General features: G+C 36.5%; 1 protein-coding gene across 1 annotated transcript in view; it reads right to left on the reverse strand.

The window, feature by feature from the left end:
• The window catches only part of MIPEP (mitochondrial intermediate peptidase), a 70,272-nt gene that overhangs the window by 35,814 nt on the left and 11,047 nt on the right, over window positions 1-23,411 (reverse strand). Inside the window, exons 7-14 of the mRNA XM_061992778.1 lie at window positions 22,533-22,689; window positions 22,058-22,106; window positions 21,309-21,369; window positions 20,574-20,626; window positions 8,278-8,431; window positions 7,260-7,337; window positions 6,099-6,303; window positions 2,507-2,616 (exon numbers count right to left, since the gene is read on the reverse strand). Of these exons, the coding sequence (XP_061848762.1) occupies window positions 2,507-2,616; window positions 6,099-6,303; window positions 7,260-7,337; window positions 8,278-8,431; window positions 20,574-20,626; window positions 21,309-21,369; window positions 22,058-22,106; window positions 22,533-22,689 (867 nt within the window). The remainder of the gene's footprint in view (window positions 1-2,506; window positions 2,617-6,098; window positions 6,304-7,259; window positions 7,338-8,277; window positions 8,432-20,573; window positions 20,627-21,308; window positions 21,370-22,057; window positions 22,107-22,532; window positions 22,690-23,411) is intronic.

The following is a 23,411-nucleotide window of genomic DNA, read 5'->3' on the forward strand; positions in this document are numbered from 1 at the left end:
TACTAAAAACCAGGTTACAACAGTTGATATGTTTTAATAATCAAAATAACACCTCTTTCCCCTCCTTTTCCCATAAGCGTAAGCACTGATATTAAGTGAGGATCTTCAGGATCAGTCCTTCTACAACTGGCTTTTATGGCAAGTGCAATCATAAGCTGAGACTACGCTACCAACTTTTTCTGACATAATTATGTTCAGGAGGAGTGTAGAAAATAATACTATCTGAAATTTACATGGAAAAACCAAGAAAAAACTATTGCATATATTCAGCAATGCTGAAAGAAGGATGCTTTTTCAAATTATCTGTACTGTCTCCTCAACAAAGCTAGGTTAGTAAAATACCATCTTGACAATATCCAGTAGAGCAATGTTTGTAGCTGGTACAGGAAAAACTCTCCTCACATAGAAAAGCTCACTCTGTTCACAAGAAACTTTATGGAAGTCTTCATATGGAACAATATTTGGATGAAAAGGTTTTACAGATTTCACATTTTAGCTGTTTCATCCACCTTCCTACCTACATCCACATTTTTCTCCTCGAAAAGGAGATAAAGTGGACTCATTTTTCTTTCAAATAACTAAAAAAACTGGAGCAAAAAACATGGATTCAGATTTCTATTTGTACACAAAAACAATCAGTCAGCGAACAAGAACAGAAAATATAAGCCCCAAAAGGTTTTTTGTGAAGTTGCAAATGTAAGAGAGATAGGATTTTCTATTTAAAGTACTTTGTAACATATACACAACAGACAAAAGTAATTGGTGTACCAATCATTAAATTTCAAGAGCAGAAAAGATGAATTCCATCTACTTGTATTTAAATGACAGATACAGAAATCTGATACCGGATTCTTAAAATTAGCTTAGATGAATCAACGTAAGTAAAAGCAGATTTATACATGTTGGATAATGGCTTAAAAGTACATTCTCAATTATATAAAAAGCAATTAAAAGGAAGTCCTCTAAAGCCTTCAAAACCCACACAAGGCTTTCAGGCTCATATTCTCATCTTCCAGCGTAATCAATTCTTGCCCCCTTCAAGACTGAATTTCCACATTAAACCTCTCTCAATTGCTCTCTGAAAGGGCAAGATTTCACCACCAATAAACAGAAGTAGTTTATGAAAATGCCAAATGGGACACAGAGTCTGGTTCTTAGCTTTTGCACTGCAACCAAACATGGTTTAGATTTGTTAAGCCATTTTGATAATACAAAGCCATAAATAATATTCCACAAATCTCTTTCAGATGTTTTCATACAACTCATTCTCTGTACTCAATATGCAATCAGATTAACTCCACAGTGTTTAAACACTACATGAACTTTATAGAGAAAGCAGTATTTCAGTATGTGGACTCAAACATATAAATGATGAGCACTCTCGAGCTGAGTACTTTTAACACTCAGGTTTCAAGGATACTTGCTTAGTGCAATCAACTCTGCAGAAATTATCACTCTTGTCAAAAAAAAAAAGGCAGATTTACAGAGCAAATTTCCTCTGACAGTAAAAACGGAAGTTAAACAACATATTTTTCTAATTGTTCAGTGAAGGCAAGCATAATTCCACTTCCATAATACTGAAATAGACTGAATGCTTAATATTGGATAAAAGGCTTCAATGAAGTGCAAACACTACACACCTTAAGAGGCTTCCTTGGTTTTGCATTGATGGTTAAGTCTATTCTTCAGCCATCACATGAATACATGAGTACACTGAAACCTGTCTCAGTCAAAAGCACTAGAAAAAGATCTTTTGTTATTGTTTACTGGTTTGTATTTTTCAAGTGGCTGTACAAACGCAAATCACGTTCTGCTGCCATATGTGCTACAGTGACCACTGAAAGTCACCTTGTTCCAAAGAGCACCATTTACTAAATTTCCCCTAGAAATTAGATCTTTGCAGGAGACTGGCATAGACTATCTCTATGTAAAAAAAGGATCCGTTTTAATGCTGAGATTCATGACTGACTGAATCTACATAATTCTAATATAATCCTAAATAAGAGAGTACACTTTTCATTAAAAAATATTTCAATCACTACTCTACACTGTGCTAAAGATGGGACTTTTTAAACTCTGCAGGTGAGTTCCACTTATTTCCATTATTTAGGACTTGAGCATTATTTTAAGACAGACTTTAGACATTTCAATGATCAAATCACTATTTCTGTTGTAACTTACCTGAAATTACATTAAAATATTCCACATATTTGATTCATATAGAAATCTGGAAACTACACAACTTTTGCAGTAAAAGAAAGTTTTAAATATGTAATTGTAACCCTGGATATAAGTATCTGGTACTCTTTTACAGATTACATTTATCTTTTCTGCAAAGAGAATATTAACATTTTTTCTGAATAATTGAAATGATAATATTAAAATAATTGCTACCCATAGTTTATTTCTACTTTAAACATTAACAACAAATAACACATGAAAATGTAATTCTTTTCCTGAATACACTTATTCCTATTTCAATATTTTACATATTAATTTTCCCTACCTGTCCTGTTTTATAATGCCTTGCAAACTGGTTAACCACTCGATAGTCATTTGCAAAGTACTCCATCAGAATTGAGGGAACTTCAGCAAAATCAGTAGGACATCTGGTTCCTAGAGGTAGAATAATTGTACACATTAGCATTTGCTATTTTTGTTAACACATATAGTTAACTAACCCAGAAGGTTTAACAACTTGTAGTTTGGACTTTCGGTGAACTTTAATGTTCGTTGGTTTATTAAGTCAATATTTTATTTCCATAGCATTATTGTACTTATTGCCAGAAAAGCTTCATTATAATCCTACACATTTTACTATAAATCACAAAGTAAAACAAAATATTTGAACAGCTGGGTGAGGCACCTTATAAAAATCTGGATCACACCCTTTTTAAACTAAACCAGACTGTAGCCTAACTGGCTCTACATGAAACTTAAGTGTCCTAAACCTAAATCAAACTACAGTGTAAACAAAACTCTGCCTTAATCCCATTCACAATTACAATTTTTAGCTTCCATCTGTTTGCTGAGTTTACTTACGCTTTATATTAACCTTGCTTTATTATACCAAGTAATTCATCCAAGGAATATCCTTGCAGATTGAAGACGTGTTCTAAGAAAGTGCGATGAGGTAATCTTAGCAGTTAGTTTTTTCAAAATGTAATTTCCCAAAAACCTTATTTACTCTAATCTTTATCAGTATTTTACACAACGGAAATTATTAAGTAGTATAGCACATCACTAAATCAAAGCTGCATTTCTAGTTTCTCTATTAAAGTTAGGAATGTAGAAAATCATTTAAGAGGAGACTCACTGGGTCATCACCTCTGTTCTTGTCTGCTAGAGACAATGTCAACTCTCAAAACTTAAATTTAAGTACAGTTTTTGCTTCTCCTATTGTTTCTTGAAGACTGTTGTTTCTTTTAAAACACTCCTTTCATCTTTCCAAATTTTTCTGAATATCTGAATATAAACAGATTACAAATTCAATGTTTTCAGACCAATACTGCACTTCAGTATAAAATGCATTTCACACATTTATTATCTCCTAAATGGAAAGAGACAATACGTTCTCTCAGCCATCATTATCTGGAGGCAAGATAAAGTCTAAAAGACTATCCTTTGTAGATCTTCTCTGCATCTGCTTGGGTTTGAAATCACCTTCAGACTAGAGACACAAAACCATGCTCAAGCACTGCATGAGATTTTTCCAGTATCTTTCCTAATCAAGCTGTGGTTAGATACACCTGATGTATCTAAAATGTAATTTTAAATCACATTCATCCCTTTCAGAGACACATTAGCTATTTAACACGTAAAACTATCCTGTTCTTCCAACACTGTTGAAATACTCATTTGACAGCATAAATTCTCTTTGTACTCCAAAGGCATGATGATCTGCACTGTGAAGTTCTGAATTGCGTTTTACTTTGAACACTGCAGTATCCAGTCATTCAGTTCTTACACATCACCCCAATCCTTCTTTTATGCCATCTCACTTCATTAGTAAAGTCATCTTTGTTGTTGTTTGAAAATCATTTTTAAAAAGCGTAAAACAAAGCAGGTCTCAAGACAAATGTTTGCAGACTGACATTCTCCATGTCATTTATGCTTTCCCAGTGCTCCTTAATAAAATGATAGAATTACTTTAATAATCATGAAAGAAAGTCCTGAAAAATTACTTTATCTGAAAGTCAGAAATCTAAAAGACTGGGCAGTTATCTGGGGTCAGTCAGTCCTTTGGTAAAACACATGCAGGTATTCTCTACTGCACAGTAAATCAAAACGGAATATAGTTGGGTTTTAAAAAGTCTTGTACTAATACGCATTAAACAATCCACAAATGCGTATAGTAAAGTGACATATTAACTTAAAAAGAAGCACATCTGAAGTAAAAATCATGTAGTTTTATGAAAGTTTCGGGGCCATTAGCAGCAGAGTAGTTTCCCAAATATTTAGGAATACTAATCATAAAAGGGAAGTTAAAGGAGAGTAGGAAAGATGTCAAATACTCTGGAATACAAATACAACATTTTTTGTGCTCACAATAGCTTGCAGTCACCTTGTTTCCACAGTTTGCCACCCTACTGTCTCATGAGAGCAGATTGCCCCTAACAGAAAAGTCACTTGATTGTCACACATTCCAAACCCTTTTGAACTTAAAAGATTCTCTGCAGAGAACTGACCTCTGAGCTGCTTTTGCAATGCTAGATCTGCAGTGAAATCCCCTGGGATGCAGGATTGCCTGGAGCTAAGGCAACACTTAAACCATACACAGAGGCTCACGGAAAGCCTGAGCCTCAAAATTACCCATTTCCTGTCCCTTCAAGATTTTGACATGCAGACATGTATGATTGACTGCAGGAGAACTCCGTCAAAGTAGTTACTTTGGGCACTTAAGTACTCACAGAGGTCAAGATGAGCACAGCCATATGGGTGGGAGAGAACAGTTAAAACAGTCCCAAAGTGTGTACAGAGCTTATACTGAAAAAGCTTACGCAGTGATCATTTGCTTTAGCAACGTCCAGTAGTGACACAAACAGCCCAGTCTATTTTAATCTGAAGTGGGAAGACTTCAGAAAGAATATTTTGTCACAGGATACAAAGCATCTGTTGACAAAACATAACTCTACCAGAGACTACCTTTCATATCACTAATATATCACAAAAATGGTAAGACATGAAAAAAAACCCCTTCAGAAAAGAGAGCTACATTTTCGTATGTATAGTTATGGGAGATTTTTAATAACTAAATGTCCACTGCAAACAGAATTCCACAACGCTATTGTAGAAAAGGATACATAAGGAAGCTGTCTGACAGTGTGAAAAGTAGCATGCCAAGCAGCTTTAGCCAGAACATGTCTTTGACCCATTTGCCACAACCGCAGAAGGACACAACAGCCTGCAAGTTGTCAGTCGTATCATTCATTGCCACCGCTAGGAGAAGGGAGGCTAGATGAAAAAAGGCAATATTCCCTTTCTGTGCATCCACTAACCCACTAAGATGTCACTGCATATTATTTGATGTTCATTTACATCTGATAAAAAAGTCTATCAATTACTCAGGCTTGCAAATACAATACATTTTTAATGTATCAACTTTGCTTTAATCAGAAACAACTACAAAAGGTCTGGCTTGATAGATTTTCCATGTTGCCAGTGTGTGCTCTTTATAAGAACTAATTTACTGATTTTCCATAATTCAGACTCCTAAATCATTTCCAACCCAGGCTTCATTGTGCTTTTACACTAGGTGCAAGTTTAGCTCAATTTATTTTCAATCCTCCAACTATTCCACTATTATAAATTCCACATAAGACAAACTTGCAATAGTGGATACCACCAACAGAACTAAGATCAGCAGCACAGAAAGAAAAGATACGAATGTCTAATTCTTATTAGGAGAAGAAGAATGTTCAAGTGTTATTTGGTTGAGTTTTAGACAATAGCTAGGGAACTGGTATTTCAATTCAGCAAAGGTGTAGAAGTATGCACATGACTCAAACTGTTTGTTTGTTTTGGTGTTTTTTATGTACTCTCTTCAGAAGTTAAATATTTAACTAAAACAAAACAAATCACTATTATAAGTTGCTTACCAGTGACATGTTGGTATCGAGTTCTTCCCAGCATAGAATGCATAGCATGCCCCATTTCATGGAAGAGATTCTCCATCATACCAGGACTTAGTAGCGTTGGTGCACTCCTTGTTGAATGGGGCAGACTAAGCATAAGAACAACTACCGGTAGCTGGTACTCTCCATTTTCCTTTAGCCTGCCTCCACGAACTGTAAAGTGACAATCCTTTTGAAGATAAAAATAAATATGGATAGCCAATGCCATTACATATTAAAACAATTAGTAAGTTATTAAACTATTCAATCAGTTACACAAGTTGAATTCAATGATCATTAACAGTGCTGTTTAACAGCAGCATGCTGTTTCTCCATCTTTATTATTTGCTTCATATTCATATGAATACTACCTTATTCCATAAAGACTGTTGCTTTTAGCAAATAATTTGGTTTAGAATTATCAAAACCTCTCAACTTTTCTAAAAAAAAAATGTTAATAGCTCAAAGAAATTTACTAATGTGTCAAAATCAAAATTTCTAGATTTTCTCTCCTCATTCTTCATCAGTAACTTCTTTAGAAAACACACAGCACTCCGAGTACATTGTGAAATATTAGCAGAATAACGTATTTAACTAATGTAGATTTAAAGTTTATCCACTTACCACCTCACTAAAGGTGGAAATTTGCAGATGTTTTTACAGAGTGAAGTGCCTACCATACTGCATCATATAGTTAATGTACTGGCACTAGGCAGCACGAGTGAGCCGTAACAGTTGGAACATTCTACAGTTGTAAGCAAAATTTGGATAAAAATTAGTTATAATTTTGAGCTTTCATCTTTAGAGAGTATGAAAGTTTCAGATTATTTTAACTTGAAACTTATCAGACAGAAAACAGGGGTTTAAAAACCTACTATCTCTCTAAACAAGTTCTATGATATTCCTTAGTGCCTGCCATTCTGTAGAACAAGGAGTCTGGGTTCAACCCATGAGGTGATATTTTTTTAAATGCACGCTTACTTGCAAAAATATTTTACCTAAAATCACATTTGAAGTTACAGTATTTCCCCTGTTTGATTTTAAATTGAGATAACTTTTACTGAACTTACACTGAATGTAAATAGCCCCAACGTCACAGTCATTACTCAAATAAAACCCACGCTGGCATCAGATCATAAACATTACCTGATGAGGTTTATCAGGTCGATGAAAGAAGTCACAATAGATGTATCCTAGCAAACCTTCAGTTTCATGAACAACAGCCTGAAGGAAACAAAGTACCATTTCCACAGTGAACACACTGATAAGGTGTGTAAATGGAAGACATGGTATACTAATCCAAAGATTTATAATGAATAAAAACCAAAATCTGGCTATAATTAATGTAAAATCTGTTGATAATTTTAGTCGTAAAATATATAGGTGCATATACACACAAGATTCACAACTTGTCCTTCAAATTACAGCCATTTCTGCATTTCACTCAAAACTAATCAGTCACCGATTCATACTAAAAGTGACATTGTCTGGAGGCCCTAAATGACTTCTGAGAAGTCAATAGTAACAGAAGCTAGTTTACCACAGAAATAAAAATATATAGAGTAAGGGGTGATTATAATTTGACCCACAGGTTATAAAGAATATTGGCTCTTGCTGGAGGTAGAAAAGCAGTGAAAATGATCTGGCAGTGAATACATGGAGAGAGGACAACAGAGGAACCTAGGAACCTGATGAGTAAAGTGATGCCCAGTTTTTATTTCCACCCTCTCCTAGAAAGAGAGCACAAAAATAAAGACGTGAAAACCGTGCTCAAAGCAAAGATGATATATGGAATTTAAAATCGAGGCAAAGACACTTGACTGCTAAGAATATGCACCTACAGCATTACAGTTGTCTGCAAGTTGAAACCAAGAAAACTAGCAGGGCTTATTCAGAAAGACAGCTTGAAAGACACAATAATAATCTTTGAACAGCTAATTTGCTTCCGATTCAGGCATCCTTCACATAGAGACATATTATAAAGGCCATAAAATACCAAGCAGACCAAAGGCACTTAGAGAGACCTTTGTGGTCTAACTTAACTAAAATAAGACTGTGCTTACCCAAGTAATTTAAAAACAAAATCCAGTTCATGGCTCAAAGGAACACACCATCTTGTCTAACTTCCCTTTGATGTTTCAGATGCCAGAACAAGTCTACTTACCAACTTTCGAACATCTTCAGACCAAACCTCTCCTCTCCGTGTCTGCTCACCATAAAGAGAGATTCCTAGGAGTTGACTGAACAAAGAGTTCAAACCTTCCATGCAGGCCCCAAGAGAGAAAAATGGACAGTACAACCCAGGATCAATGTTATACCTAAGGAAATACAAGAATCCCAAACCAGTCAGTTAACTGAGTTACATAAACCAAGGCATAGACAAAATATACCAGATAAGCATCAAGGCTCCTATAGAGCATGTATGGCTTTATTTTTCAAATGGTGAAACTAAGTCATAGACTAGTTATGGCATATGGCTTCACATGTAACTTCTACCAGCAAGTTCGGGTGAAAGAAAAGAGGATATGAGAATAAGAAAGTCAAGACTTTGAAAATACTTTATGAAATTAAGCTATGTTTACATAGCAAGCAAGAGAAAGCAAGATAAAGAAAGAAAGAGTGATAGCAGGAGAGACCAGACTGCTCAAAATTTTCAGAAATTTTTTCTGATGGACCACCTAATCCTGGAAACCATTTCCAAGCACATAAAGACAAGAAAGTCATCAGGAGTACTTAGTATGGATCCATTAAGGGCAAGTAATGTTTGTCCAACTTAATAAACTCTACTATAAAACAACTGGCCTGGTAGACAAGAGGGCAGCAGTGTACATCATCTATCTGGACTTCAGTAAAGCTCCCATAAGATCCTCACAGAGAAGCTGTGGATGGGCTGAATGAGCAGACAAGGAGGTGAGCAGACAAGGAGGTGGACAGAAGAAAACTGGCTGAATTCCCAGGCCCAGAGAGAGAGAGGTGATCAGAGATGATGGGGCAGAGTATGCTTTCAGCACACTTGCTGACACCAAACTGGAAGGAGTGGCTGATATGCCAGGGGTCATGCTGCCATCCAGAGGGAGCTTGACAAGCTGGTGAAATGGGCTGAAAGGAACCTCATGAAGTTCAACATGTACAAGCACAAAGTCCTGCACCTGAGGAGGAACAACCCCAGGCACCAACATATGCTAGAGACTACACAGAAAGAAAGTGGCTTGTCCACAATGGATATGGAGGTCCTGGTGGATATGCAGTTGAACATGAGCGAGAAATGGGCCCTTGCTACAAAGAAAGTGAATGGTACCCTGAGCTGCGTTAGGCAAAGCATTGCCAATAAGATGAGAGAGGGAGGGGATCCTTCCCCTCTGCTTGGCACTGGTGAGGCCACATCTGCAGTGCTGTGTCCAGTGCTGGGCCTCCTAGCACAAGTGTCATGGGCATACTGGAGAGAATCCAGAAAAGACCCACTAAGATGATGGACTGGAGCATCTCTTCCTTCAAGAAGGTCTGAGAGAGATGGAAAAGGCTCACAGGGGCTCTTATTAATAAGTATAAATGCCTGGAAGGAGAGTGCAAGGAGAATCAGTGGTGCCCAGTGACAGGACCAGAGGCAATGGGCATCAGCTGAAACACATGAGGTTTCCTCTGAACATCCAGAAACATTTTTCTCCTGTGATGTTGACTGAGCACTGGCACAATTTGCCCAGAGTTGCTGTGCAGTCTGCCTCCTTGGACATAGACCAAGGCAACTGGATCTAGGTGGCCCTGCTCAAGCAGTGGGGTTGGATCAGATAACTCCAGAGGTCCCTTCCAACCTCAACCATTCTGTGACTCTGTGAAGAAGCCACATGAAGCACTGGACTAAGGTCACATAGCTGCAGTACAGGACAGAATTGAGTTTTATGCGAGAAGGACAATGCCTCACGCTAACTATAAAGGATTACTGCACTCAGCTGAAATACTGGATTAACGTGTTTGCTGGGGGTGGAGAGGAAGAACTCTGAAACTGTTTTATGTTTAATTTAGTTTCTGTCAAAAACACAGATAGACGTTAGCAGAAGAAAAGTTGTATTTCTTCATGAAAAAAGAGCTGACAATACATTAGAGAGAATTGTCTATTTCTTCCTCATTCTCAGCCCTTCCTGAATACCTGCATTGTCCCCAGGTACTTACCCCATGAGGAAGGGGCTGAAGAAAAGTTTTTCTGATAGGTTATTTCATAATGCACTGTTACTATCCAAAATAAGTAGGTGGAAATCAGTTTGAAATAGTTTTGTCTTTTGGAAAAGTTCAATACTTATCCACCCACACATGAAAACAGCAGAGTAACAGACCATACTGGCTTAAGGCAGACTCCCCTAGGGAACTGCTCACCAACCTTGGCTAATGTTTGAAGGTGTCACAATCTGACATTTTGAGTACAATAAGGTCCTGGTTAAACAGCCACTTTAATAACTACTATACAAAGCTAATGTCAGTCACTCTGGTAGAACACTGTCAGGATCAAACTTATCCCACATTTAATGAAAGATGTGTGTTAATATTCCTCTTGCCAATGGAAAATTTGAAAAAGGTTACAAAACCAACATTTTTTTAATACAAAAGGAGAGAAAATCTGTCTAGTTCTGATCTCACTTACTTCTCCATTTCTGCCTTGCCTACTACACCACTGCAAAGATCAAGGATGAAGATACTGAAAAATCCTCAACAGTAATAGTGTATTATGACATGACTGATTTTTGACAATCCTGACAGCAGTCAGTGGTGATTATTATACCTTCAGTTATCTCACATGCATAGTTTGCTCGGTAGCCACTGCAATGTCACAGGAGTTACAAAGAAGGTGGTTAAAATGTGGTAACATAATGCAACTTTTGTAATCAGATTATAAAATAACACAGTTCAAAATGAGTATTGGGTACTGAAAAAAAAAAAAAAGCTACTGCTCCAGGAACTGATCTTCAAAATCTTTCTCTAACATCAGTCTATATTCACTAAGCAGTAATCATTCCAGACACCAACACATATTTAATTCACAACTTTTGAATTTGGGCCTACCATAAACATGAATTCTCTTTTCACAAATCGAGTAAGACCAACTATCACTGCAGAAAGCCTAACCCCAAACTTGCATTGATTTCAGGAAATCTTTTTCTTTGGGATATTTAACAGAAAATCACCAACATCTCAGCTATCTGAAGCTGATGTCCTATAGCCAAAAATTCAGTTCCTGGAATTATTCTTAAACGACAGTCTTGCAAGAGCAAGCATATGTCTGATTCTTTTCTGAGTCCCCACCTTCAAGATTTAATGCTACTCACTGCAGACTGAAAGGTGTAATACTAGATAAGATTAGAGGACAATGGGGAAAAGGGAAGAAATTAATTTAAAAGACTTGAATATTTCCCAGAAAAAAGAATACTCAATGAACAGAACAGGAAATCCTACAGTCTCCTCTAGATCTGTAAAACTGAAGTCTGGATGTGGGTGGAAAAGTATTTGGAAGAGTTTACAGACAAACTACATGTTCTCTTATTAAAAATTCTTGCTTGATTCCAGGCACTCAAACAGTAGCAGCCATTAGCAACTTCATAGTTTCCAGATGACAGGAAAAAAGCATCTGTTTGCTACCAAATGATTACCCAACATCAGTTATTCACAGCTTCATCACCTTAGTGAAACTGCAACACCATATTTCCCATGCACAGCATTTCATTGTTCAAATTCATGCTAATCTAAAACACCATAGCACAACTTCTTGACAGCAATGGTGTTTATGATTGTGACAATAAATCACATATCTCTTCCTCAGCCCTCTGGATGACATTCCTAATCCTGTTCAAGGGTCTCAGGCTGTATCTTCACAACATTCTCTGACTCAGGCCAGATAATCTAAAAGACCACATAGAATTCCAAGAGGAAGATTCTCATCAATACACTCCTTTAACACTTCAAACTGGCCTGCAACAAAGACATAGCTTGTCTGTGTAGAAAGGAGAGTCTTTTTGAGAGCTGATCCAAGATGGTACAATTAATTTATCTTGAAGCAGGAAATTCAAAGTTCACCATCTTCCGTCTTAGGTGTATGGTGTTTATTTTTTTCCAAACATGAAACCAAGTGTATTTGAAAATGCACACAAAAGCCTCCAAAGAATACCCTACCAAAACAAGGCATTCCACTGCACATACTTCTCTATGGACAGGATAAGAGGGTAAAAACTTTAGTTAATGAAATAACTGCTACTGACTGACCTTACATAAAGAGAAACAGAGTTTCCAAAGTACTACAGATCAGTCCACCCTAGATCACCTCACTGGACGGAGCAAAGAAACCTTCATAATCTACATGTTAATAACTGTTGATGACTCTATTGTTCATAATTTCTTTTTACATACTACTTTAAAGTAGCAGCCATTCTTACAATCACTTTACGCATGACTTTCAAGCTATCATCAACTGCGGTCTTGGATAGTTACCTACCTTTGTTCCTTCTATTTAAAGCAAACAGTAAAAAATTAAATTAAAAATGCTAGAACCAGCTGCTTTAAGATGAGCACACTCTTTCTAGTCACTCTTTGGCAGGCTGCCTCTCCAGACAAGTTACTTTTATCTTCAACAGGAAATAGAGTCAAGTATTTCTGGGAAAAGAAATCAGGAAGTTATTACAACCCATGCTGAACTATGCTAACAGGCACTCTGCTACCAGTAAAACTTCTGCTAAGGGTTACTGCTACTAGCAGGAAAGGTTAATGATCTGGAGACAGACAACTAAAATCTGCATTAGAAACCAATAAACAATTGGAGCTCCATTTGGTGACAACTGCAGAGAAATGCCTGAAGACAATTTTTCTTGAATACTGTAATTTGCAGCTTGCTTGCTGCACTGGCTGAGCAGACAGACAAGATTCAATGGGGAAGAGGATGCATATGGCATGCTAACATCACCAGAACATTGTCTGACTCCAAAGCTGGTAGATACACAGAAACACTGTTACAGTAGTTCCTAAGGACCAAAAAGAATTCAGGTCACGTGAGCAAGCCAGGGCAAGAATCAAACATCCTGTCTGGATACTTTCTCAGTTAAAATGCGAGTTCTGGGTCCCAGGAAGGTGATTCAGAGTGCTTCAAACAGGCACCTAGGAAGGCAGACAGAAATCTAATGCCACTCACACGCTTAGCAAGGTACTAGTTACAGCTAACTACCAGAAGGCTTGAGTATAGTGGTGTTTCATCTCTCTGGAACTTAGGCTTCCTTGACTGAACTGCATGTTGTATACCTGAATCCCAAGAGGATGAACAACACAGTCTTTTCTCTGTGAAGATGCCTTTGAAAATGCAGACAAAGGAGGGGGAAGCATGGAGCTCTGATGAATCGCAACAGACCTTTGCAGAGAACTACATACTCCAGTCAAAAGGATTTCTTGCCACAGAACCTTTTTTCTAGGGTATCTGAGGTAAACAAACCCAGTATGGATTGATTTTGACACTTGCAATGCTACAAAATGTTTTCCCAACTACCCTTGAACTTGAGCACCTAAGTTTTCTGAAGCCCTTATGTGAAACTTAAGGGATCTGAATGCACTTCTGGAAGAGGAGGAAAAGAAAATACCAAGATTTCTATCTGTAACAGACACATCCACCAGAAAACACAAGTATTAATCTAAAAGGTTACTTCCTGAAGAGGAATTTTTACATGATCAGATATTAGCAAAAAAATCCAAAGATTGCTTCCAATAGAAAATATACTACTACATTTATGTAAAAAATAAAGGACACCAGTACATAATCTAACTAGAAATAGCATCAAACATATCATGAAGTCATCTACAGCAGAATATTTTTCCTTGTGACAAACTACCAGTTTGATACTTTGACTTTACAAAAAAAACCCTACAAAAATCAAGAAGAAAAAGTAATCATTTCTGTTATAATAATGAACTTTTACATTGTTGTTCCTGTAGAAATGCATTACTCATATGCCTAAATGTCCAAAACTGTTGAAAGGCAGAGAAACATAAAAATGAACTGAAGTTTGTTAATGCCTTCATTTTGTCCTAAAACATGTTCCAATAACTCAATTCACTCTGAACATCTGATTTCAAACGCCAAAGCCTTCATATTTATAATACAGTCCAGGAATGAATGAAAACTTTCTGATGTACTTTATATCAGAATACAAAGAGAAATCTCAGCACCCTCCTAAAGAAAGTGGAAATATCAAAGAAAACAGTAGTTTCTTTGATGTAAATTACTGCTTTATGCTAAAGTATAAACTACATTGAAAAATCCAGACACTTTGCTTTCACAGTATGCAGCCAGGCACTGTTTTTAAAAGAAGTAATAGTAGCCAAAACAATTTAAAAACCAAGTCTAAAAAGAAGTTAGCTGACACAGTGAGGTTTGGTTATTCTTCAAGAACAGCAGGCTTCAAACAAAAAGGCTGTACCCCTGGGAAGAACAAAGATGTAGTATGTCATTATAAATAATTATTTCTAAGTATGACTTCACTGAGTCTAAATAAAATGCAGACTTCTAAAATCACTTTCATTTAAGTTATATATTTGGAAGGAAACTAAGACTGTTTTGTGTAGCATGACATTCATCTTTCTATTAAGAATGCTTTTTATAAACTTGGACATTGAGGCTATTTGAATAAGGATCACTGTTCAGAACATGAGCATTCAGACCCCTAAAAACTGCAGATTAGCTGCTTGGCAAGGATTCTTATCAGTGGCTATTAAATGTAATCCTTGAGATATCCTGATGTTTTTGTTGAGAAAAATTATTATCCTATTGATATTTACAAAAATAAAGAACACTAAGTTAACTCTCTAATAAACCAGATTCTGTCAAATCTTTCAAAGAAACTTGGGAAGAAAAAAAGGCCTCGTTAGTGGAAGATGAAAGGGAGATGAACCCCTCAGGTTAACTTAAAGAGATCAAGACAAGGAAAACCCCTTCCAGTTTTCATTACATGCCAGACTACGAAATTTAATTCTTTACCTGAAGGGAGGCTCTTAACCATGATTTACAGAAGACTCTGGATTTCTTAAAAAAAATAAAATAAAAGTAATAATAATAGAAAGCCTTTGTACTCTCATAAACCATAAACTAGCACCTGTATCTCATTCCTTTTTTTCTTTCTGTTAATTGTACTTTGTAGAATACTTTGGAGGCAGTCAGGGTGTAATTTGGAATATTACTTTCAATGCTAGTATCGATACTGTATGCAACTTTTAGATTTGACTTTGTTTTCAAAGCAACATCAATGTCTTGTCCTTCCACAATGTTTTGAAAAAAGAAATTATTCTTGAAAATTTAGTTCGGCTTCATAGCAAGTCTTTTCAATAACTTTCAGGTTTTCATTCAAAAAAAGGCACTAGCTTAGTGACTGGCAAATTAAACAGACTTTTTGTACCTACATAAGTTGTTTTAAGAGAAGACATGCCTTCCCATGCTTAAAAAGTTATAGAAAGTTTTACTTCTATAGGAACATTTTACTTGAAAGATTTTCTTGTTCTTTTTAAATTTTGAATTATTTTTCCACTTCAGCTTTCAATTTGAAGCCAGTAAGTGTCTTCTCACATATTCAACAAAAGATGTGGGCAATTTTTCCATGTGGTGTTCCCAACAGAGAACACTCTATTATAAAATTAAAAATAATTTAACAAAAAACAGTCATAAACAAGTTTGTTTACAAGCAACTTGCAAACCTTAAGGTGAGAAACATCCAGTCACGTTTAGTTATCTTGGTACTGCACCTACCCCTCTGAAAAAACAGAAGTGCTGTCCACTCTCCCCTGAAGCTGGCAGCCTATGTACGGTCCCAACAAGAAAGGAGATGGGTTATTCCTAATTTCTGCTCAACTAGTCACCCCAAGATCCAAAATACCTGCAGTTTTCATGGTGTTTGTCTTTCCCACACAGCAGGAAACTGGCTTATTTGTGCATTGATTTGTTCATCCCCGAGGCTGGTCTTATTTATTTCTGCAGACCCAAAGAGACAAACCAGCACAGAGTGCAATACTCTGCAAGTACATCCCAGTTGCAAGTTGAATAAAATCTATGACGTTTGGCAGAAATCCCAACAGTGAATCACAGCCAGTGCAGTCAGACCAGCCTGGGAAGCACAAAGGTTCATCAAACAGGAGTCAATATCAAATACACTAAGCTTATCACTGACAGTTTTCAATAATAGTTCTGTGCCTCTGTCACAAGCTGCTTAAGCACAGTCAATCCCACTTTCAAGACAAACAGCCGACCTCAAAAAAAACCCCAAACTGCTGGAAGAGACCTTTTGTGATCCAAAAGAAATCAGCAAGGCCTTGAGAATTATAAATAACTGCAGCTGCACTTACTGAGAAGAAATGGGATTTAATTAATACTATGATACTTGCCTGCACTAAAACTATACAGTATTATTTTTATAAAATACATATTAGACATCTTCTTACTTGTTAAGAGACTGAAGCATGTTCTAACATTCACTGTTTTATTACCCTGAGCCTGCCAAAATTCTTGAGGTTCTCCTGATTGCTCTATCTTCTTTTAAAATACTGCCACCATGAATTTCAGACTTTTATCTCCTGTCTTCTCTTAAATGTACATTTATACTAACATCTATATTCTCTGCCACTTAAACTACAGCTACAAAAACATTACACTGTTTTAAATGGAGATTTAAAGTCAGAAAGGGTACTTAACATAATTTTAAAACAAAAATAATAAGAACTGAAGTAAATTATCCTATTACCATCAACAGCAGACTTACAGTTTTGAAGTAGGATCAAGTTTCCAGGGAAAAGACTTGGTGAAAACTGACAGAAACAAAATTATTGTGGCTACAAATAGTCTGTGAATTAAGTCTGGAGCTCCCCCTGCTGTCCAACTTGCCAAACAGCAGAAATGGTCAGTAACGACTTAAAAACAGTGAAAATAAAGGTGACCTGTTATGGCAGTAAATGTCATTAAAATTCAGTTGTCCAAAAGCATGTGAATATCCAGTTCTTAAAACTAATTATGAAGAATTAGTTAATTAATCCTTAAGAAAGAATTTCTTTCCTTCAACTTGTTCTAGTATACATTAGAATATAAAATATATAGAAACATACAGACATAAAACAGACACATTTAAAAATATGTCATGAGTTTCAGTGTCATTTGAGACAAATTGATGCAGCTGGTCAAAATCCAGAGAACTAAAGAGGAATTAAAAGGTTATATTAGGATCACATTGTTTAATAGTTGCCCACAACATTTCTGTTTGCAAATAAAGTTGTAGGGACCAAAATAGGAATCAGTAAACCTCTTTCAACAGACACAGACACTGTCTAATCCACTTTTCCTTGCGACTCTTAGTGGTGCGTGTATGACATACTAGAATGTTGCTAAGTTACTTTATCAAGAACTAAACTCCTATGGTCTCTTTCTTTACATCTAGCTTTGTGAAGCTATCTGCATCTTCTGTACCTGACAGTATTGTGGAAACAGTATTATGGTTCTGGTACATCAGCTGGTATCACAGTGACAACAGCAGTCCAGAAGACTCAAAAGTATATATTTGCCTCTCTTTCAACAAAAGCATTTTACTAATCAGAATAATCCTAGCAATACAGAAATCCACCACACAAACTACTACCAAGTCCCAAAACAAAGTAGATCAAAACATAAGCCATGCTCTTTGCACAGCACTATTGTAAACATGACCATGGCATTTGTGTAGAAGACAAAGATACAAGTAAATTTCATCCAAAGAAGATAAACTAATCTACTAAACAAAGAAAACCAAGACTGGGAGAAATGCATGACAGGTAAATATATCCCATTTGAAAACATCTGTTGCCATTCCATGACACAAAAAATACAAAATAAAATAGGATACAGTAAGTAAAAATTAAATCAAACCATTTATTTCCCTTAAAATGAAACACAGTACGATTGGAGGGGGGAAAAAAGGAAAGTATAAATTTTTTTCACATGAAAATAAAAAACCAAAATCAAGAACAAACCCAAGGAAAATAGCATTGCTTCTCCTCAGGGATGTAATTTAATACAAAATAATTGGCTTAGTTAAAAAGAGAGTAACAACAAACAGATAAAAGTCAAACTCCTGACAGCAAAAAGCTTTGACAGACAAAGTTCTCATCTTCCAGTTACAAAGACTTTGAATTGAACATGGCATAGCATCCAAGAGGCATTCAAGAAGATGTGGTCAAACAAGGGAAAGTACAAATGCAAGATAAAGGACAATAGATTCACATTTACATAGATAATAAGTGGCACATAGAACACGTTTAGGGCAAAGACATGACAAGGTATATTCCTGTCCTCTGGCTGGTGTATGAACACTCTCTGACTCCTGTTTAGTTTCAGTTATAAAGCAATAGAGAAGTGAGATTTACTTTTTACAACTGACTAACCAGTACCCTGTTAAATACCTTCAACATGGGCAGAATTAATATAAAGGATTAATTGACTACCAGATCAAAAATTTCTCCGAAAGACAGATTGCTATACAGAAAACAGGACAGCATCAGACCTAAGCCCTTGGCTTTTAGCAGAACACTCCTGCACACAATGGAGAGGAAAACTACTTTTCCTTTCCTGTCTGGTGGATGTTTATAAAACTGCCAGGAAAAAAGATGCTCCTGAGCAACCTGAAGAGAGGGACAAAAAGGTTGAGCCCCAGTCTTGCATTGTGATCACAGAGGGCCTACATAGATTCATGAGATTTTTCACACTGATCCAGATGTCAGACTTAACCCCTGAATAAATGAAAAATAGCAAAGACACATTGCCAATGTCTTGGTCTGTTTTACCTGTATGTCTCCCTTCATAAACCTCCCATGCAACTCTTAACGTACCGTAACTTTATTGGATCCTTTACAAGTCCCACAAGGAAGGGAAATCTTTTTCTTTCTAATGCCAAAATGAGTAGAATAATCTACTTCTGATCATTAGAAACTCAATTACAACATGATTAGCTTAATGAGATGATCTAAGGATAGTAAAACAGTCTCAGAAGACAATCCTCCAGGAGGAAGGAACAAACACAGAATATGGGAAATGGTAATTCTGAAAACAGGGAAAGCAGACATTATAGGAAATTTAGAAAACAAATAGGATACATAGACATTAAATTTCATTGATATTTCACAGCAATGTTAAGCACTACATATCAAAATGTAATTCTTTCTGTTTCGAAGACACTATATAGGCATGGTTAAATGAGTATGACAGTGCTCTTCTACAGACTGCAACTGACCACTGCTAAAATGGGATTTGGAGTTAGATGGACTCCGACTCTCCTCCAGTATAACCATTACTTCATTGCCGCTTTCACCAAAGTGTGTCTGCTACCTGTTCAGGTTAAAACCAAAGCATCCACCATCAAGCAGCACCACAAACAAGCAACCCATGCACACATTGTGGACTGCTTTGTGCTCTGGCATCAGCTGCCAAGAGCAGAGCTCATAGCTGGACATCCCTTTCCCTTCCCTGCATAAGTTCTACACACCCAGGGCATGAACTTTGCTGCACAGTTCCCATCTGAGCATGCAGACATAAGCCAAGGGCACTGTTAGAGCTGCTGCTCATATAACTCCTGCCTCAGAAACAAATTACAAGAAAGCAGCAGAACAGTCTGACAGCCGCTGACAATCCTTCCATGACACATCTACACTACCATAGCTTTCTGATCCAGAGTAAACCACTATCTTAATCAGATATATTCAGTCTGTTTAAAAAAGGGAAAAACCTACAAATCTGCAGTGAAGGAAGATTTTTCTTCTTCCTCTTGTGAGAGAAGTACAACTTTAAATTATCTTTTCCAATACAAACCTAAAAGGTTGTCACTGCCGATCTAATAAAGGCAACATGCAGGGATCACATCTTTCAGAGCTGGCATCTCATTATGTGCAAAGGTCATGTGCACTATTTAAGTCTGTGTAGAGAATTTATTTCCCAGTCTTTGCAGACAAGATGAGAATGAATTCTACCCATAAAAAGTGAAGATCTACTCAAGAAGTTGCCATTTCAAGTCTGTAGAAGGGGGTGAGAGTTGCATGTACAGTAAGAAGTACAATACAGTTAAAATATGACGAAGAGTCAGGTTGGGTTGTATTCAGTGATAAAAAAATATTTTTAAAAATTACTGCAGGTCAGCCAAAAACAAAACCAGAATGAGGATTTTCTAGCTGTTGTGAAACAGTTTCATCCTCTTATATCTTCAAAGAGTGCCAATACTTCCCCATAAAACAACAGAGGAGCCGAAAACTCCTACAGACATTCCAGCAGTAACTAAGAAATGTTACAAACTGCCCTACCAGCCACTCTTTATTTTTCATATTGAAGGACATCTTCAAAGAAGGAAATCCTGTTTACACGGAGGCCTTTCTTTATCCTGATTGCAAGGAATGAAATACAGACATTCATTTACATTACAATTATGAACATAAGGAGCTTACCTCTCAGCACGAAGGACGCTACTGTAGTAAGGGTGATCCCACGGCATCAGCTTCTGAAAGAGAATTCCAGCTTACAATTACAACAATGGACACCAAGTGAACCCAAAGTAAAAGTTTTGTTTCTTTTGATTATTTTTGCAGTTCCGACAAGTCACAGAGCTTTAAAACATAATGGGAAACATTCCGTGCTAAAAAAATTCTGAAACCTTTTTTTAACACATGCTTGAGGAATGTACTTCTTATTCAAATATATAATGAGACTTCGTACCAGATTTCAAGAAGTACACTTAATTCAAGATAAAAAGATAATCTTAGTTATGTACAGAGTTAGGATACATACAACACAGTATGCAAACTGGACATGCATCTAAAGTAAAGCACATCCTTTGCTTTTCAGAATAGTATATTAATTAATTAAAAATAAAAGTGATACTCACTTTCACCACTTCATGTTTTGATTCCCTCAGTATCATTTTGTATAAAACAACATCTATCTCACACTCAGTGCTTGGTTTCAAAACAATTAGCAGCTAAGCAATCAAAGATTATTTGAAGTCAAAAGACAAAGAGTTTCTCTTTCTAATTATACTACATGTATATATTACACTAAAATATAGTGAGATTTTTTTTTTTCCCTAAAATATAGTGGGGATATTTCTTGTAGAACAATGTTACCTTATGCCATAATTTTAAAAAGAAATTAAACAGAAAACCACAAGTGAAAACTTAACTTACTGAATTCTGGGGGTTGAGCTTCATTTTCATTTTTGTCATCATTTCAAAATCTTTTTGAGTTCTGAAAAATATTTTTAGGATGAAAATGTTAATGAAAGATTTTTGAGCAATGGAATACAGTACACAATAATTCTCCGCTCTGAGAAAATACTAATTGTCAGAGGTTTGTGGTAGTCTATAAAATAGCAAGTCCATATACTATGGTAAAAGAACTTTTGCATTCTGCTTCTGTCATTAGGGTATCTTCAAATCAAGTCCCTCTTACTATGGTTGTATGTCTCCAAAGCATTTTCTTTCTTACAATACATCCCATTTATGTGATGAAATTGTTTCACGCTGTTTGGAACAAAGAGAGACAAGAAGGACAAACAGGATAACTTGCTTAAAGATGTAAAATATAAGGAGTTGTGCATATGGGGAGAAGACCAGGAGAGGTGTTTAACTCAGACTTGCCTTTCTTGTTTACTGCTGCCTGAATTTCTTGGCACATTGCCTGTTGCACTCAGTACTGGGGATGGGGGGTTTGACTACATGATCTCTAAAGGTCCCTTCCAACCATTGTATGATTCTCTGATCATTGGCATAGAATTTATTCTAAGCAGATAGCTCCCTTCAAAACTGTGAGAAATTCTTGCATTGTGTTTCATCAGAGCATGTAAAAAGCAGCACTGCTTGACCTAGTGCACAAGGCCCTCTACTCTTGAACTAAAGAGTATGGTTAGAAAGATAACTTCGTGAGGAAAACATACCTTTTAGACAACTGATCAGAAAGCTTCTCCAGAAACTGTCTTACTGTCTCTAGAATGCAAAAATATAAAATTATTTCTTCCCTTAAAAGATGTTATGTTTACATCAAAACATTCTAAACAAAATAAGCTCCCTTAGAACAACAAAGCTATCTTTAGAACAGACTACTCTGTTGACCACCATGCCATCTTTTGAAGTGAATTTAAAACCACATTTACTTTGTTAGATGCTGGGAGAATGTCAAGTTCATAATCTAAGGAGTGAGCATTCTGAACAAAAAACCACTGGTTCCTACCCAGTGAATATTGCCATTTATAGAAAGCATGACTATTACATACAGCAAAATATAACTGCAATAAGATACTTCACTGGAAGAAGTATATGGAAACTTAGCAAAAGAAATTAACAATTTCTGAGCTCGTATCTAACATGGTGCATTTCACTTCTCAGTATATCCTTCCACACATGCCCTTATACCTGGATTTTTGGCCATTGTTCCCTGAAGAGCTCTGTGGGCAAAGGTGTCATACCCAACCAATTGTGCCAGACTGTTTCGGCTAGCAAGCAGTTCTTCTAAACGGCCCATCTGCTCAGCGTTTGGGTAAAGGAAAATCTTGTAAGCAGCTTCCCGCACCTAATATCAAAAATAATTAAAAGGTAACATTACTATAGTGCAGTTTTGAAGGAAAACAAGTGATGCAATTGAAAATCTGGCATTACAGCTGTATTTCACCAATACTGCTGGGAAAAGGCCTAAAGCCTTTTAACAACAGTAATTACAACAGCCTGACAATTACAGGTCTCTTATCCATTAAAGATGGAATGAGGAAATGCAATGAGACAACTTAACAGACCAAGACTGCCACAAAGGGTCCTGTTCTCTATTCCTGTCAACTGTCCCCTCTCTGGTCGTTGCATCCCTCCTCCTGCCAACATCTGTGCTCCTCAGATCACTGTGAGCTGCCTTATCTCACTAAAACTTCTGAAAATAAACCCAAAAGAAAGCCAAATTGTTCTCTGCATGTCAGTTAGGTTGGCTTATGGAAGGATCTGATACCAGAGACGGGGTCAGGGAAGAGAAAGGAAAAGCCTTATTTCTTTTGAAGTAGCAAGCTATTAGTCTGCCCATCTGCCCAAGGATAATCAAGTCTTTTGTTTGGGTTTTTTTGTAACTCTCAAAAAGAAATCACCTCAAGCCTCAGAAAATTTGGTAAAATGCATTTTACCTTTGACAAATCAACTGAAGATAATATTTGTACATACAGAATAGGGTTAAGAAATCCTATAACAACTTACACTTATCTTCAATTGAAATCAGCTTCTCTCTTGGATAATATATTCAACAAGAATGCAGGC

Source organism: Colius striatus, chromosome 1 (assembly GCF_028858725.1).
Source record: "Colius striatus isolate bColStr4 chromosome 1, bColStr4.1.hap1, whole genome shotgun sequence".
Lineage (NCBI taxonomy): Eukaryota > Metazoa > Chordata > Aves > Coliiformes > Coliidae > Colius > Colius striatus.